This window comes from Anomaloglossus baeobatrachus, chromosome 8, assembly GCF_048569485.1.
Source record: "Anomaloglossus baeobatrachus isolate aAnoBae1 chromosome 8, aAnoBae1.hap1, whole genome shotgun sequence".
In the NCBI taxonomy this organism is placed as follows: domain Eukaryota; kingdom Metazoa; phylum Chordata; class Amphibia; order Anura; family Aromobatidae; genus Anomaloglossus; species Anomaloglossus baeobatrachus.
In genome coordinates, this window is record NC_134360.1 from 156,211,254 (window position 1) to 156,228,326 (window position 17,073).

The 17,073-nt window shown below is 48.0% G+C and overlaps 1 protein-coding gene across 3 annotated transcripts in view; it reads right to left on the minus strand.

The window, feature by feature from the left end:
- The window catches only part of CLCC1 (chloride channel CLIC like 1), a 72,494-nt gene that overhangs the window by 25,097 nt on the left and 30,324 nt on the right, over positions 1 to 17,073 (minus strand). For all 3 annotated transcript variants that reach the window (XR_012725112.1, XM_075322047.1, XM_075322048.1), the window contains exon 7: positions 6,957 to 7,050. Coding sequence is in view for 2 of the 3 variants with exons in the window: in XM_075322047.1 (XP_075178162.1) it covers positions 6,957 to 7,050 (94 nt within the window). In the remaining variant the exon portion in view is untranslated. The remainder of the gene's footprint in view (positions 1 to 6,956; positions 7,051 to 17,073) is intronic.

A 17,073-nucleotide genomic window follows, 5' to 3' on the forward strand; every position in this document is an offset into this window, starting at 1 on the left:
ACTGGTACCATCGGTTCCACTCTCTATAGGAAACCCATTAGTGGCAACACATCCCTTCATGCGGATAGTTGCCACATCCCCCACACTTTACTCAACCTTCCTGTGGGAGAATTTTTTCGGGCAAAGAGACTCTGTTCCTCCGATCAAGCTTATTCTAAAGAAGCTTCCCACATTAAACACAGATTGAGAACCAGAGGCTATTCTAACCAAACAATCAATAGAGCATCGTCCATTGTGGACAATCGGACCCGTTCCAGTTTGTTACTAGATCGCATCAAACCCACCACATATAAAGAGAAGATCACTTTTTCCACTCCATATAGTGTGGATTTTTTCCACATTAGAGATGCGGTTTTGCGGTTTCTTCCCCTTCTCGAGCAGGATGTTACATTGAGGTCTGTTCTTTCTAAGGGAGTTAATATTGTGGCGAAGAGGGCTTGCACAGTCGGTAACATGATAGCACCGACCGCTTACACAGTTCGTAACCCTAAGAAAACATGGCTTAGTGTCTCAGGTTCTTATAAATGTAATTCCAATCGCTGCGGTTTATGTAAATTTATGAATAACACCAAGATCATCACTAATGTTGATAATACAGACTATAGGATCAATTCATTTATTAATTGTGCCACTACTCATGTCGTGTATAAAGCCACATGTTCTATCTGTAGCATGAGTTACATCGGTTGTACATCCAGACCTTTGAGAACCAGGATATCTGAACACACTAGGATAACATCTTGCTTTGAACCGACTAATTCTAATAGTCTTCCGTCACAAAAACGTTCCCTGTCGGGCCTTACCCGACACTTCATGGAACACCATTCAGCGGATTTTTCGTCGCTCACAATTACTGGCGTTGAGTTTGTTCCCAAGCCATTTCGAGGAGGGGACTGGTTTCAGGCACTTTTGCACACAGAGGCGAAATGGATACTTAAATTAAATACCAGACATCCGCATGGTCTGAATTATCGTTCCGATTTGAGATATATTTTCTGATTATTTATTCTGTCCATTCCCTCCATCATACCCCCTCCCTCTCCCCCCTCTCTCTCCCCCCCCCTCCCTACCCTGTACAGCACATTATCACATCAGGATTTCTGCATAAATCATCTAGCCCGCATATTTATTTGTGAGATATTGTCATCTTTCAGATTGGCTTTTTTGCCATTGACATTATATGTATTTCACTTATATACATTTTACCTTCTCCCCTTTTTTTTTTTTTTTTTTTCCTTTTGTTTTGTTTCTCCCCCCCCCTCCTAGATTTGCATTACATCACCACATAGGGATATTAGTATAGATTATTATGCCCGTATTTTTTATGCATAAGGTCTTGCCTTTGTTCAGATTGACATTTAAATTGACATCTTTATCATCAACATCTTATATAATTCATATTTATTTATACGCATATATGTATATATATATTTTTTTACTTACTAATTACCTTGCCTTTTGTCGGATTTTATCTTACAATCATGTTGTATGGTGTTCATTTTTTTATCAGCTTATATTGATTTTCGTTTATTTGCTGTGGTTAGGGAAGGCTTGCTTTTCTGTTTATAACCCATTTATTCCCATGTGATTTTTTTGGCTAAGATTTTTCTACATTTGGATGTCTATTTGTATATGACAATATGGTTGTATATTTATATATCTATCTCATGTATGTTGAGTGTCCTTTTGTCTCTTAATTGAAGTGGGTACAGGTGGTTTGGTTTGTTCCTTCCACCTATGGACTTTTTTCACTTCCGCCCCCTTTTTCCTGGTGTGTATTTCATTTCCTCCCCTATATGAGTTGCTTCCAGCTAAGCATAGGTCACTTATGATTAAGGACTCTGTTGTTTTTACCCCCCCAGTCCGAAACGCGTAAAGTTTGCCTATGCGCCCACTGTAAATATGTTCCCTACTTCGGGTCTCTGATGATCTTTTAAATTTTTGAAATAAAGGATGTTTTTTTACTTTTAACCACGAGGATTTGTGCTGGATCCCTCCTTCCTTCGTTCTATTTTCCCATCTCTTCAATGTCTTTTGTGTAGGATCGGATGGCACACAGAAGCACTTCCGTGTTCATCCGATCATACAAAAAAAACAGATCTGATGCCGTATGTCCGTTGTCTGTTCCGTTATTATGGAACATGTTCTAATCTGTTCCGTAATAACGGACTGTGATTCAATACAAGTTAATGGGTCTGCAAAATCCCCGGAAGCCACACGAAAGCACTTCCGTGTGACTTCCGTCGGGTGCCCCTGCAGTCTGTGTCCCGCTCCTGCCCCGCGGCTGCTCACACTGCAGTATGTCAGCATCTTCTCACACAGGAGTGCGGGCAGATGCGGGGGTGATTAGCATTGCCATTACGAGGTTAGATGAGATCATTACCTGCTGTGACAATCTCCTGCACTCCTGACGTCAGCGCTTGTCACTGCCTTCCATGCCCGCCGCGTTCTCACATCACCTCTCACGGGCGGCCCAAGAGGGTGACTAGCGTTGACGTCACGGGCCGCTCACGATACTTTCTTGTGAACGCGGCGGTCATTGAACTCAGTGACAGCACTGACGTCATGAGTGCAGGTAATGTACCTCGCTAACCTCCTGAAGTCAGCACTGCTCATCCCCTGCACTAACCTGGCCTGACGATGTTAGCTCAGGTCACTGCACTGCTCTCCCAGCCAATGGAGAACATTCTGTTCTTCATTGACTGGGACAGTGAGAATGGATCGTCATGGGACCCCCTTATTGGTTTATGCCAGACCCATATTTGATTGTTTTTTTCCAATAAATTGGTGAAAAGAAGGGAATTTTGTTTACTTACCGTAAATTCCTTTTCTTCTAGCTCCTATTGGGAGACCCAGACAATTGGGTGTATAGCTTCTGCCTCCGGAGGCCACACAAAGTATTACACTTTAAAAAGTGTAACCCCTCCCCTCTGCCTATACACCTTCCCGTGCATCACGGGCTCCTCAGTTTTGGTGCAAAAGCAGGAAGGAGGAAACTTATAAATTGGTCTAAGGTAAATTCAATCCGAAGGATGTTCGGAGAACTGAACCATGAACCAAAGGAACAATTCAACATGAACAACATGTGTACACAAAAGAACAACAGCCCGAAGGGAACAGGGGCGGGTGCTGGGTCTCCCAATAGGAGCTAGAAGAAAAGGAATTTACGGTAAGTAAACAAAATTCCCTTCTTCTTTGTCGCTCCATTGGGAGACCAAGACAATTGGGACGTCCAAAAGCAGTCCCTGGGTGGGTAAAAGAATACCTCGATAAAAAGAGCCGAAAACGGCCCCCTCTTACAGGTGGGCAACCGCCGCCTGAAGGACTCGCCTACCTAGACTGGCATCTGCCGAAGCATAGGTATGCACCTGATAGTGTTTCGTGAAAGTGTGCAGACTAGACCAGGTAGCTGCCTGACACACCTGCTGAGCCGTAGCCCGGTGCCGCAATGCCCAGGACGCACCCACGGCTCTGGTAGAATGGGCTTTCAGCCCTGAAGGAATCGGAAGCCCAGAAGAACGGTAGGCTTCAAGAATCGGTTCCTTGATCCACCGAGCCAAGGTTGACTTGGAAGCCTGCGACCCCTTACGCTGGCCAGCGACAAGGACAAAGAGCGCATCAGAACGGCGCAGGGGCGCCGTGCGAGACACGTAGAGCCGGAGTGCTCTCACTAGATCTAACAAGTGCAAATCCTTTTCACATTGGTGAACTGGATGAGGGCAAAATGAAGGTAAGGAGATATCCTGATTGAGATGAAAAGGGGATACCACCTTAGGGAGAAATGCCGGGACCGGACGCAGAACCACCTTATCCTGGTGAAAAACCAGGAAGGGGGCTTTGCATGACAACGCTGCTAGCTCCGACACTCTACGGAGCGATGTAACTGCCACTAGAAAAGCCACCTTCTGCGAAAGACGTGATAAAGAGACATCCCGCAGCGGCTCGAAAGGTGGTTTCTGAAGAGCCCTTAGCACCCTGTTAAGATCCCAGGGTTCCAGCGGCCGCTTGTAAGGTGGGACTATGTGGCAAACTCCCTGCAGGAACGTGCGGACCTGCGGAAGCCTGGCTAGACGCTTTTGAAAAAACACGGAAAGCGCAGATACTTGTCCCTTGAGAGAGCCGAGAGATAAACCCTTGTCCATTCCGGATTGAAGGAAGGAAAGAAAAGTGTGTAAGGCAAACGGCCAGGGGGTAAAACCCTTATCAGAGCACCAGGATAAGAAGATCCTCCAAGCCCTGTGATAGATCTTGGCGGACGTTGGTTTCCTGGCCTGTCTCAGTGGCAATGACATCTTGAGATAACCCTGAGGACGCTAGGAGCCAGGACTCAATGACCACACAGTCAGGTTGAGGGCCGCAGAATTCAGATGGAAAAATGGCCCTTGAGACAGAAAGTCTGGTCGGTCTGGGAGTGCCCACGGTTGACCCACCGTGAGGTGCCACAGATCCGTGTACCACAACCTCCTCGGCCAGTCTGGAGCGACGAGGATGGCGCGGCGGCAGTCGGACCTGATCTTGCGTAACACTCTGGGCAGCATCGCCAGAGGAGGAAACCCATAAGGCAGTCGAAACTGCGACCAATCCTGAACTAATGCGTCCGCCGCCAGAGCTCTGTGATCTTGAGACCGTGCCCCTCCTTCAACACAAAGCATAAAACTGAGGAGCCCGTGATGCACGGGAGGGTGTATAGGCAGAGGGGAGGGGTTACACTTTTTAAAGTGTAATACTTTGTGTGGCCTCCGGAGGCAGAAGCTATACACCCAATTGTCTGGGTCTCCCAATGGAGCGACAAAGAAAGGGAATGTGAAAGGGAGTGTTTTTTTTTTCAAATAATTTTTTTTTTGTTGTTTACTTATTTTTTTTTATTACTGACTGGGTTATTGATGTTGGGTATCTGATAGACGCCATGACATCACTAATGCCAGAGCTTGATGCCAGGTGACATTGCACATCTGGTATCAACCCCATATATTACCCCGTTTGCCACCACACCAGGGCAACAGGATGAGTTGGGGCGAAGCACCAGGATTGGCACATCTAATGGATGCGCCACTTATGGTGCGGCTGCGGCCTGCTATTTTTAGGTTGAGGAGTGTCCAATAACGGCGGATTTCCCTAGTCTGAGAATATCGGACCACAGCTGTCCACTTTACCAAGGCTGATGATCCAATTTGGGGGGACCCCACGTTTTTTGTTTTAAATTATAACAGCGTGGGGTGCCCTCTGTTTTGGATTACCAGCCAAGGTGAAGCTGTAAACTGTGGTCTGCAAGCTACAGCCGTCTGCTTTACTCAAGCTGGCTACAAAAGATAGGGGGGACCCCACGTCATTTTTTTTTAATTATTTTTTTGGGGGCTAAATACAAGGCTAAGCACCCTTTAGTGCCACATGAAAGTCACTAAAGGGTGCAAAATTACAAAATGCTGGGGAGTGGGACATTATATATGTCTTTCTCATCTATTATCTATCTATCTCTCTAGCCATCCCTTTATCTATCTATCCCTCTATCTACTGGTATTCATGCATTCATCCCTCTATCTCTCTCTGTATCCCTTTATCTCTCTGTCTCTCTATCTATCCATCTGTATATCTATCCATCTTTCTAGCTGCTTCCGTTTTTTTCAGTCCGCAAAAACAAACACAAAACGGAAGGCACACGGATGACACACGGACCGTATACAGAACGGAACGGAGGTCACACGGATGCTTCTGTGAAAAACAGGACCGTTTTTTGTGGACCGCAAAAATGGAACGGGTGTGTGAATGTAGCCTAACATGGCATAAACTGCTACGTACTTGCATGGAAGACTAACTCCATTCAATTTCTTTCTGCAGCAAACTAGGTCTAGGCCCAAATTCCCTATGGTGCTGTCATGTAAACCATATACGTCAGGGGCTTCCCAGTAGTACCACAGAAAACACAAGAAGAAAAATGATCATGTAAGTAAATCATGTGAACACCACATTAAAGGGAACCAACCAACTTTCCACATATAAAGTACAGGCAGGGCCATACTGGCGCTAGGATGGTGATTCAAATCATACTTTCAGTTTAGAGATTGGATGCTTGACTGCAGAAAAATCCAGAAAGTATGTCATTGGTGCAGTGGCTTGAGCATCAGGGTGGGACTTTGTGGGTCGAGTCCTCTGTGAGGATTCCTCCTCTTGCCTTTACTGGAGACAACGTCTCGCAGTAATGAGCAGGCAACATCGGCATTGGAGCTGCAAAATTTAAATAATGAAAAGGAGGCAAGGCAGGAGGAGGAATTATTCTAGAGGACCCGACATATAAAGTCCCACCATGATGCTCAAGCTACAACACCAATGACGTCATTTCTGAAGCTTTGATAAAGGATTTTTCTGCAACCAAGCATCCAATCTCTAAACTGGAGATAGGATTTGAGTCAGCATCCTAGCGCCAGTATGACCCTGCCTGTAGTTTATGTGTGAAAAACCTGCTGGTTAGTGCCCTTTAAGGGCATCTTAAAGAGCTTATCCACGACTTGTACATTGATATCTATCCTAAGGATAGAACATAAATGTTTGATACTTTGCATGCCCACTGATCAGCTGTTCTCGGTGCCGGCGGTGTCAGCAGCCTGCTGTAAATGCTCAATTCTGGAGCTGCTCTGTCTTCTGATAGCGGCTATGGCCGGGTAATGCACAGCCGCCTCCTATTGATTTGAATGTGAGGTGGATGTGCAGTATCCGGCCACAGTTGCTATCAGGAGACGGGGCAGCCCCGGAACTGAGCATTTCCGGCCGCCTGCTGCCACCACTGGCTCTGAGTACAGCTGATCAGCCGCAGGTTATTTTAGTATGTGAGGTCAGCTCCTCTATACATTACTTCTACCTAAACACATTAACAACCTGAAAACCATTAGTAAGTATGTTAATTACTCAAAAGACATGCTACATAATAGCCTGTGCTGAGAAGTCACATTTTCTTGCCTCACCAAAAAGACTTTCTGACCAGCTTATCTTCTGGCCACAGCTGCCATCAAACTTCGGCTGCTTTGCCAGTTCAGCCTGCTGCTCTGCAAACGCAACCTGAAGATGAAGATGAAACCTTACAGTGAATCCAAGATTAGACCTTGCTGTGGCCTGGACGTGTCACGTGGTGGTACATGTATGTATTCCATAGTCAGATCTTATGAAGCGCTGAACTTATACACATGGCAGGGCCTGCAGGGCTCCTGAGTTCGGTCAGGTCCGGTGTATAGAGGTATTCCCCTCAGCAGCAGTGCCTGAACCTTGCTATTGAGAACGGATATCTTTGCACCTCTTTGCCCTTTTCTTAACCAGAGGAAAGGCTGCACCTTACTGAGCGGAAGGAGATCTATATATCAGTTACTAAGCGGAAGAATGAAATGTGCTCAGTATGTTAGGAACTGCTCTCAAATTCTCCAGGATACTCTATTTGATAAAAAAAATTACAGACAAATTAAGATTGTGGATTTCTGTAGATTTGTTCCAATCATTTTGGTTTTTATGGTTTGGTTGTTTTCAAAGCTGTGTAAATGCTTCTTCATCCACCCACGGAGATTCACAGATTTAAGGGGGACTTGTCAGGCTGCATAATGCTATAAACCTGCAGGTATAGGGTTAATCTACAGCCCAATAGTGTTAGGCAGAAGTGCGTCACCCGGGAGAGAATGAACATTATTTCTCCTGGGAGCTTCCGGCTTTCAGTCATGCAGGCATGCTGGTGTCGCTACCGTCACCGCTTACTGTACAGCGAGTGGCAGCCCAGTCATAGAGGCACGACCGATGCGGCGTCAGCCAGGGCACAGTATATACAGTGAGCGGCGGCTGTAATCACACTATTGCACATTAACAGCCATTTCTGCACTGATACATTACAGAAACGGCTGTTAGCTAATGTGCTGGGGCGTGACTATGTCCGCCGCTCACTGCATACTGCGCCCTGGCTGACGCCGCACCAGCCACGCCTCTACGACTGAAAGCTGGCGGTAGCAGAGTCTTCAGTGTGGCGGCCACACAGCTTTAGATATGCTATTAACATTCCCTAAAGGTATCAGGGCCAGATTTTATCTTTTTCACTCCTTCAGCAATATTATTAATTTCTACATTCGAGGTTAAAAAAACCCAAGCCATCTCTCTTTACACCCAGATACCTCCCAGCAATGCATTTTATTTTTACCTGTAGACCTCTGTGACCCTCGTACAACAAGCATGTGTCATAGTATTCTACAATTATTTATTTATGAACAAATAAAATACCCGTGACACATGTTTCTATGTATGAATAGGGTCTACAGCCCAAAAAACGGATTTTTGTGTACTCACCGTAAAATCGTTTTCTCTTAGCCATCATTGGGGGACACTGGACCATGGGTGTTATGCTGCCTATCCATAGGAGGACACTAAGTAGATGCAAAAGCATAGCTCCTCCTCTGCAGTATACACCCCCTGGCCGGGCCAGGCAAGCTCAGTTTTAGTACACAAGCAGTAGGAGAAAAAAAACAGTAAAAACTTACCTCAACAGAGGAACATGAGAAAAAAAAAAAAAGAGTCATAACCAAATAAGGTACTGAGAGAACCAAGGCCCAACAGGGCAACAGGGTGGGTGCTGTGTCCCCCAATGATGGCTAAGAGAAAACGATTTTACGGTGAGTACACAAAAATCCGTTTTTCTCTGACGCCTCATTGGGGGACACAGGACCATGGGACGTCGTAAAGCAGTCCATGGGTGGGAAACATAAAAGAAGACAACACAACCCAAGGACTAGGAACCAGTCCCAGACAGCCTGGAGCGCCTACTGAGAGAGGTGCTCTACTGCAGTTTGCAGAATTTTCCTACCCAGATTTGCCTCAGTTGAAACCTGGGTATGGACTCTGTAATGCTTTGAAAACGTATGTAGGCTAGACCAGGTCGCAGCCTTACACACCTGTTCCACTGAAGCCTGATGCCGAATGGCCCACGAAGCGCCAACTGCTCACGTGGAATGAGCCCGCAGCCCACTAGGAATGGGCTTGAGTTGCAAGCGGTAGACTTCCTGGATCGCAGAGCGAATCCAGCGAGCCAGCGTCGCCTTTGAAGCTGCCTGTCCCTTCTTAGGCCCCTCAGGAATGACGAACAAAGAGTCCGTTTTCCTAAAGGGGGCTGTCCTGGATATGTAATATCTAGAGCTCTGACGAGGTCTAACGAATGCAGAGACCTTTCCACCCTATGAGCCGGGTGTGGATAAAAGGAAGGCAGGACAATGTCCTCGTTCAAATGAAACAGGGTAAGAACCTTTGGAAGGAAATCCGGAAGGGGGCGCAGAACCACCTTGTCCTGGTGAAAGATCAGAAAAGGCTCGCAGCAAGAGAGTGCTGCCAGCTCCGAAACCCGTCTGATGGACGTAATTGCCACCAAGAATGTTATCTTCCAGGACAGAAGAGCAAGGGAGGATTCCTTGAGGGGTTCAAAGGGAGACCTCTGGAGACCGTCCAGAACGAGGTTGAGGTCCCATGGTTCCAGCGGCCGCTTGTACGGGGGAACTAGATGGGAAATGCCCTGGAGGAAGGTCTTGACTTGCGGTTTTTGAGCCAGGCGGCATTGGTAGAAGATTGAGAGTGCTGAGACCTGCCCTTTAAGGGAACTGAGAGCCAACCCCGCTTGCAAGCCAGACTGTAGAAAGTCGAGAATTCTGGGGATGGCCAGAGGCATAGGCTGGACGTTAGTTTCCCTGCACCATGAAAGGAAGATTTTCCACGTACGCGGGGGAGAATCCCGCTCTTGTTAATACCCAGGTCTCAATGGCCATGCCGTCAGCTTCAGGGCTCTGGAGTTCTGATGGGAAATGGGCCCTTGGGTCAGCAAGTCTGGGATGTCTGGAAGGCGCCACGGTGCGTCTGTGAGCATTTGTACTAATTCGGCATACCAGGCGCGCCTGGGCCAGTCCGGTGCTATCAGTATCACCGGGACTCCCTCTGTCTTGATCTTCCTGATTAACCGCGGCAGCAAGGGTAGAGGTGGAAATATGTAAGGCAGGCGGAAGTGGTGCCAGAAGCAGACTATAGCATCCGCGCCGATGGACTGCAGGTCGCGTGACCTTGCTATGAACGCGGGTACCTTTGCATTCAATCTTGAGGCCATTAGGTCCACGTCTGGTGTGCCCCAGCGAGTGCAGATGTGTAGAAACACATCTGGGTGGAGAGACCATTCTCCGGCAGCCAGGCCTTGGCGACTCAGAAACTCTGCTGCCTAGTTCTCTACCCCCGGTATGTGTACCGCTGATATCACTGATCCCGTCGATTCGGCCCAGCTGAGGATCTTGTGGACCTCGAGATAAGCCGCTTTGCTGCGGGTGCCCCCCTGCCGATTGATATAGGCTACAGCTGTCGCATTGTCCGATTGGACTCGAATCTGACGACCCGCTAGCAGAGGGCAGAACGCTCTGAGCGCGAGGAAGATCGCGCGGAGTTCCAGGATGTTGATGGGAAGGAAAGACTCCTGGGGCGTCCAACGTCCTTGAGGAGTGTACACACAAAGAGAACAGGGGTAACGCAGTCATAGATTGAGTCAATAATCAATATACCAACCTTTGCAAAAATATCAAAAATATTTATTCATTTTAGTGCTTAGCAAAGGGAATAGTATAAAATACATATTAGAGAAAAGTAGTAAACAATGATCAGGCTAAGGCAGAGTCATAGATGAAAAACAGATCACCAGATCATATGGGGAGTGCAGTATATCCATATCCTCACAGTAGGGGGGCCTCACAGAGTTAATAGTAGGGCCAGTATAACCTATTTATACATTTACACAAGTCATATACAGAGTTAGGGACATAGAAACCCTAACTAAACTAATAGGTGTAATAACATATGGTCACTCATCACTCCGAGGGGCCAAAAGACACCCAATGGCAGGGGGGAGCCAGCCCAGGAAAGGTACACGTGGGCTGAAAACAATCCCCTCAAAGCACTCACCCATTAGTAGCCGTGACCGAGTAAAACGTGCCCCGACGCGCACGTTTCGATAACTTCTTCGGGGGGCCGTGACGTGGGCTGGCTCCCCCCTGCCATTGGGTGTCTTTTGGCCCCTCGGAGTGATGAGTGACCATATGTTATTACACCTATTAGTTTAGTTAGGGTTTCTATGTCCCTAACTCTGTATATGACTTGTGTAAATGTATAAATAGGTTATACTGGCCCTACTATTAACTCTGTGAGGCCCCCCTACTGTGAGGATATGGATATACTGCACTCCCCATATGATCTGGTGATCTGTTTTTCATCTATGACTCTGCCTTAGCCTGATCATTGTTTACTACTTTTCTCTAATATGTATTTTATACTATTCCCTTTGCTAAGCACTAAAATGAATAAATATTTTTGATATTTTTGCAAAGGTTGGTATATTGATTATTGACTCAATCTATGACTGCGTTACCCCTGTTCTCTTTGTGTGTGCTCATGTATTTTGGGTGCAGTCCTTATAATATGATAAGATTGGTCACACATCTTGTCCCTATCCGCTTGATTCACGTCCTTGAGGAGTGTGGTGCCGGTACACTGCTCCCCAGCCTAGGAGGCTGGCGTCCGTGGTCAGGACCAGCCAGTTCACTGGGAGAAAAGATCTCCCCTTCGATAGGGATGAGGACCGAAGCCACCAGCGCAGTGCGTACCTGACTGAAGGCGTCAGGTGAAGATGTCTGTCCAGGGAGAAGGGGCTCTTGTCCCAGGCCGCTAGAAGGGCTAGCTGCAGTGGGCGGAGGTGCAGTTGAGCAAAGGGTACTGCTTCCATAGCCGCCACCATCCTGCCGAGCACTTTCATGCTGAATCGAATGGAGCGAGACGGAGGACGTAGAAGGCAGCGTACCGCTCGTTGAAGAGCGAACGCCTTGTCCTGAGGGAGAAGGATCAAGCCCCGACGGGTGTCCAGGGACATGCTCAGGAAGGTGACGGATCATGATGGGATCGGGGATGATTTGTCCAGATTCACTAGCCACCCTAAGCGGGATAGGGTGTCCACAGTGATCTGTACGCTGGTTGAGCAGTCGCGGGAGGGGGCCTTGATGAGGTAGTCGTCCAAGTAAGGGAGAACGACTACTCCCCTGGCGTGAAGGACGCTCATGGCGGCCGCCATGACTTTGGTGAAGACCCTTGGTGCGGTGGCAAGGCCAAAGGGTAGAGCTACGAATTGAAAGTGGGAGTCCTGAATTGCGAAGCGGAGGAACTTTTGGTGATCTGGGGCGATAGGTATGTGCAGGTACGCGTCCTTGATGTCTATGGAGGCGAGGAATTCCCCTTCGACCATGGATGCAATAATGGACCTTAGGGACTCCATTCTGAATCTCCGTACGTGCACATGTTTGTTTAGGTGTGTGAGGTCCAGGATGGGTCGAACCGACTCATCCTTTTTGGGGACCACAAAGAGGTTGGAATAAAAACCCCCGAACTTCTCGTCATCTGGGACAGGTATTATCACTCCTGCTGTTTGGAGCGAGTGGATTGCTGAGAAAAAAGCTTTGCGTCGTTTTCGAGTCTTTGGGGGGTGTGAGAGAAAGAATCGACTCGGGGGTCGGGTCCGAAATTCTATGTGGTAACCGGAAGACACAAGGTCTTGCACCCATGTGTCATCTGAGGCGGCAGCCCATATGTGTTGAAAGAGCCGCAGTCGACTTCCTACAAGGAGTGTGTCTTCCGGGGCGCCGAAGGAGTCATAAGGGGGGAAAACGTCGTGGCCGAGTCTCCCTAGTCCTGGACTGTTTCGGTCTAGGCTGCCATGACGAAGTGGGTTTCGGGGAGAGCTGAGAAGGTCGGTCCCTGCGTAGTCCGCGGCTGGTGGCGGGGACAGCACGGGATGTCGACCAACCAAATGAGTTCCGAAAGGAGCGGAACGAGGACTGTGGACGTCTGGTGAAGGACGTCCTGGACTTCAGCTGGGGGAGGGAGGTACTCTTTCCTCCCGTGGCTTCAGAAATGAGCTTGTCCAGACGTTCGCCAAACAATCGGTCTGGAAAAAAGGGAAGGCCCGTGAGAGACTTCTTGGAGGTAGAGTCCGCTCGCCATTGTCGGAGCCAGAGAGCTCTACGGATGGCTATGGTATTTGAGGCGGCAAACACTGCGCAGGTAGCAGCGTCCATGGAGGCCTGGATGAGGTACTCCGCCGCAGCGGCAATTTGAGCTGTTACCTCTGTGAAGGTATGAGTGAACTGGGATTCCTCAAGCGAAGTGGTAAGGGAGTCTGCCCAGACCGAGATCGCCTTTGCGACCCACACAGAGGCAAAGGAGGGCAAAGGGAGGAACCCGCAGCCTCAAAAGCAGAGCGGGCGAGGTGCTCCACCTGTCTGTCGGGTCCTTGATGGAAGAACCATCGGGTAAAGACAGGAGCGTCTTTGTGGTAAGGCAGGAGACCGGGGGGGGTTGACCGAGGGCGGATCGGCCCAGCCCTTAGGGGCAGGTGAGGCAAAAGGGTACCGGGACTCCATGAGTTTTCGGTTACCGAAGCGCCTGTCAGGCTTCTCCCTTTGCTTTGTGAGGATATCCTGAAACACTGGGTGATCAGCGAAAACCTTTTGGGGTTTCCTTGCCCTCTTAAAGGAGACCGCATGGTCAGTGGTAGTGGATGGGGGATCCTCCACATGCAGAGTTTGGTTGATTGCTGCTATAAGGGAGTCTATTGCAGTTTGATCATCTGGGGGGTGATGAAACCAAGGAATCCTCCTGGTACAAACAGCATTCTCCCTCCTCCAGCTCATCAGAAGCCGTGGAGCGTGTGGGAGAGCCTGCCCTGTGTGCTCCCGATAACAGAGAGAGATGGAGAAAGGTGTTTAAATGCCGCGCCAAAGGATCACTTGTTCAGAAGTTCAGATCAATCTCACTTTATTTTCATGTAGGTCTACACGTTTCAGGAGCACCTGCCCCCTTCCTCAGGACTGTCAGGTATAGAAAGAACATAAAAAATGTGATTTGATGTTATTTCTATACCTGACGGTCCTGAGGAAGGGGGCAGGTGCTCCTGAAACGCGTAGACCTATATGAAAATAAAGTGACATTGATCTGAACTTCTGAACAAGTGATCCTTTGGCGCGGCATTTAAATACCTTTCTCCATCTCTCTCTGTTATCTGCCGTTTGGGTGGCTGCAGCCGTGGATCGATCTGTATATGCGATTATAGTAGTTGTGACTTTCACAACTACAATTGGTGAGTATCATTACTCCCCCCTCCCCACATATTGGGTAAGACCCTATTTGCGCTTGTTTTTCCACAGCCTTTTCCTCTGTGTGCTCCCGAGGGAGAGCCCGCTGGAGACACCCGGCCGTGTGCTCTTTTCATAATCCCTGCAACCGGTGAAGCATGTGCCCTGATTACCTCATAAGGATCCTCCATAGGGGTATCCTCAGGCTGCGTTCCGTCCAGGGAGCCAGAAGTGTGTGGAGGACGACATTGCATAGCCAGAACCAGGTTCTGTGACAGTTTTTCCATGGATTGGGACAGAAACTGTGCCCATTCCGGTGGGCTGGGGGCCCTAGGCTCTGGGCTGCTGGTTGCGGCGGTGGTGGTGGTAGGGGGGTCTTGGGGGGCTATAGGGGCACAGGACTCACAGAGAGAAGAGGTGTGTTTACGTGGTAGCTCAGCGTGGCAGGCAGTGCAGGCTGAATAATAGACTATGTGGGCCTTAGTACTCTTAGTGCCCTTAGATTTCTGCATGTTCCTAATAGGAGTATGCCAGGAGGGAGAGCAATGCTCAGCAGAGCTACAGTTGAAGCAAGCACCTCACCAGAATCAGCCGATGGCCCTGTCCTCCGGAAGGATTGAGCTCTATGAAGATCTTCACATGCTTTCCTGGGGGGGGCGGGGCTTATCGCGGCCGCGGGGGGCAGGGCTTAGCGCTAAAAGAGCGGGAAGATGAGTCAGTGTGCCCCCCCCTGCTGTGGGTAGTAAAAAAAACAGCGGGAATGGAGCTTCTGAGTTTTCCTCCTTCTCCCTACAGTCAGAACACAGCTTGTCACTGGTGGTTATCAGCTGGCTTTTCTGCTAGAGCAAATAAACTGAGCAGATAATAAACAGCATGAGTCCCTGAGCCCTGGGCCCTTCCCCCTGCCACCAGGAAATTATCTGCAAGACTTTCTGCAAACAGCAGAACTTCCCCCTCCTCCAGCCAGCAAGCTAGAGAAAGTTAACACTGTGTGTGCAGGATCCTTGCTCCTTGCACATAATAAATACTGTAAATGTCCTGAGAGCCTTCCCTGCAGCGTCTTTTCTCCCTTTGTCTGGGAAACCAGTCAGGGGGGATCTGCTTTCCAGGCAGTGAAAATAGCATAGTCAGCTTGCTGTGTCGGTGTCATGTTCAACTCAGAGCCTGCAGAGAGGGGCTGAGGAATTGGGCTATAGGGCACAGGCCTCTATCCTGGGCTTTGGAAAATCGGTGTCTGCGGAACCCGTCGTCCAGCCAGGATCCAGAGTCGCCGGAGGGGGTACGTGGAGGCGACACTCCACGTTCCCGCCAGTTGATGGTAGTGGGAGATCGGTCCCAAAAGGAAACCGTCGCCCTCAAAAAATAACAAACCTTGAAAAGGAAGTGCCTCCTACAGACACTAAGCTAAAACTGAGCTTGCCTGGCCCGGCCAGGGGGTGTATACTGCAGAGGAGGAGCTATGCTTTTGCATCTACTTAGTGTCCTCCTATGGATAGGCAGCATAACACCCATGGTCCAGTGTCCCCCAATGAGGCGTCAGAGAAAATATGGAGGCAGCACCCTTAGGCAATGTGCACACTAGGAAAAGGATTTTTCTTAAGAAATTTCTTAAGAAAAGTTTTTGAGAGTGAAGGAATAGCGCACCTGCATTAAAAAAACGCATCAAAAACGCACCTGCGTTTTTACCGCGATTTGGTGCGTTTTTGGTGCGTTTTTACCACTGGTTGCTCCCTGCGTTATTGTGCCATTATCTATGGTAACTAACGCAGTTAGCTGCAGAAAAGAAGTGACATGCTCATTCTTTTTCTTAAGAAAATTACTGAAAGAATTTTCTTAAGAAAAAAACGCAGTGTGCGCACAGCTAATTTTTCTTCCCATAGGTTTTGCTGGGGAATGTCTGCAGAAAGGTTACAAGAATTTCTCAAGAAATTTCTGCAGCAAAAACGGACCAAAAAGGCAGGTAAAAAACGCAGTGTGTGAACATAGCCTAAGACCACTCCATAAACCATGTAGAAAAACAAAAAAAGGAGGGTTTTTGTTTTTGTTTTTTTTTTAGGTCAAACATTTTTTTTCATTTTTTATAAATGCAATTTTAAAAATTGACATGCGGTCCAAAAAGACTTCGGACCTATAAACACACAGTAAAATACATATAGACACCATCACAGGACATACAGTGGGTACAGCACAAAAAGGCATCCAGTATATGTTGGGTCTCAATTATATGATTTTCCATCAATTGTCACATATAGTAAAGTGAGTTGATACACACGGCACTTCTGGGGTGGTGCTCAAGTAGGGTCCAAAACCGTCTCAAGTAAATGTAGAAACTTGGCACTCAAGATAAAAGTGAATAGTGGTATTTTATTGAGAAGAACTTGTAGGACCAGCCCAAGCACAAACGTTTCAGTCATGGACCTTCCTCAGTGTGCGTGCAGGGGGTTCTCAGAAGGTATAGCAACTGGCGTAGTCAGGTATGACGCGGTGTCCACCACTGTCTATGTGGCAAGTAGACAAGTTCTTCTCAATAAAAGACCACTATTCACATTTATCTTGAGTGCCAAGTTTCTACATCAATATAGTAAAGTGCTTGCCAAATGGTTGATTATTATACAATACCGAAAGAGACCCACATAATTTTTGCATACAAATGATGATGAGTGAACAAGGCACTAACAAGCACCCAACATGTTCCTGGTCTCTTACATATAGAATACTATCAATTGCATATAAGGCAGAACTGAAGTGATTCAATATTGCAGACAATAAATAGTGAGACCTTCAACATCATACCTCCTAAAGTGCCAGTGCTGTAATAAGGATGAGAACCCTCCGTTGTGGGATCTCCGGGTATTCCGGCAGAGGTCCAGCAACCATGTGATCACCAAGTCCTACAGAGGCATTGGCAGTGTCA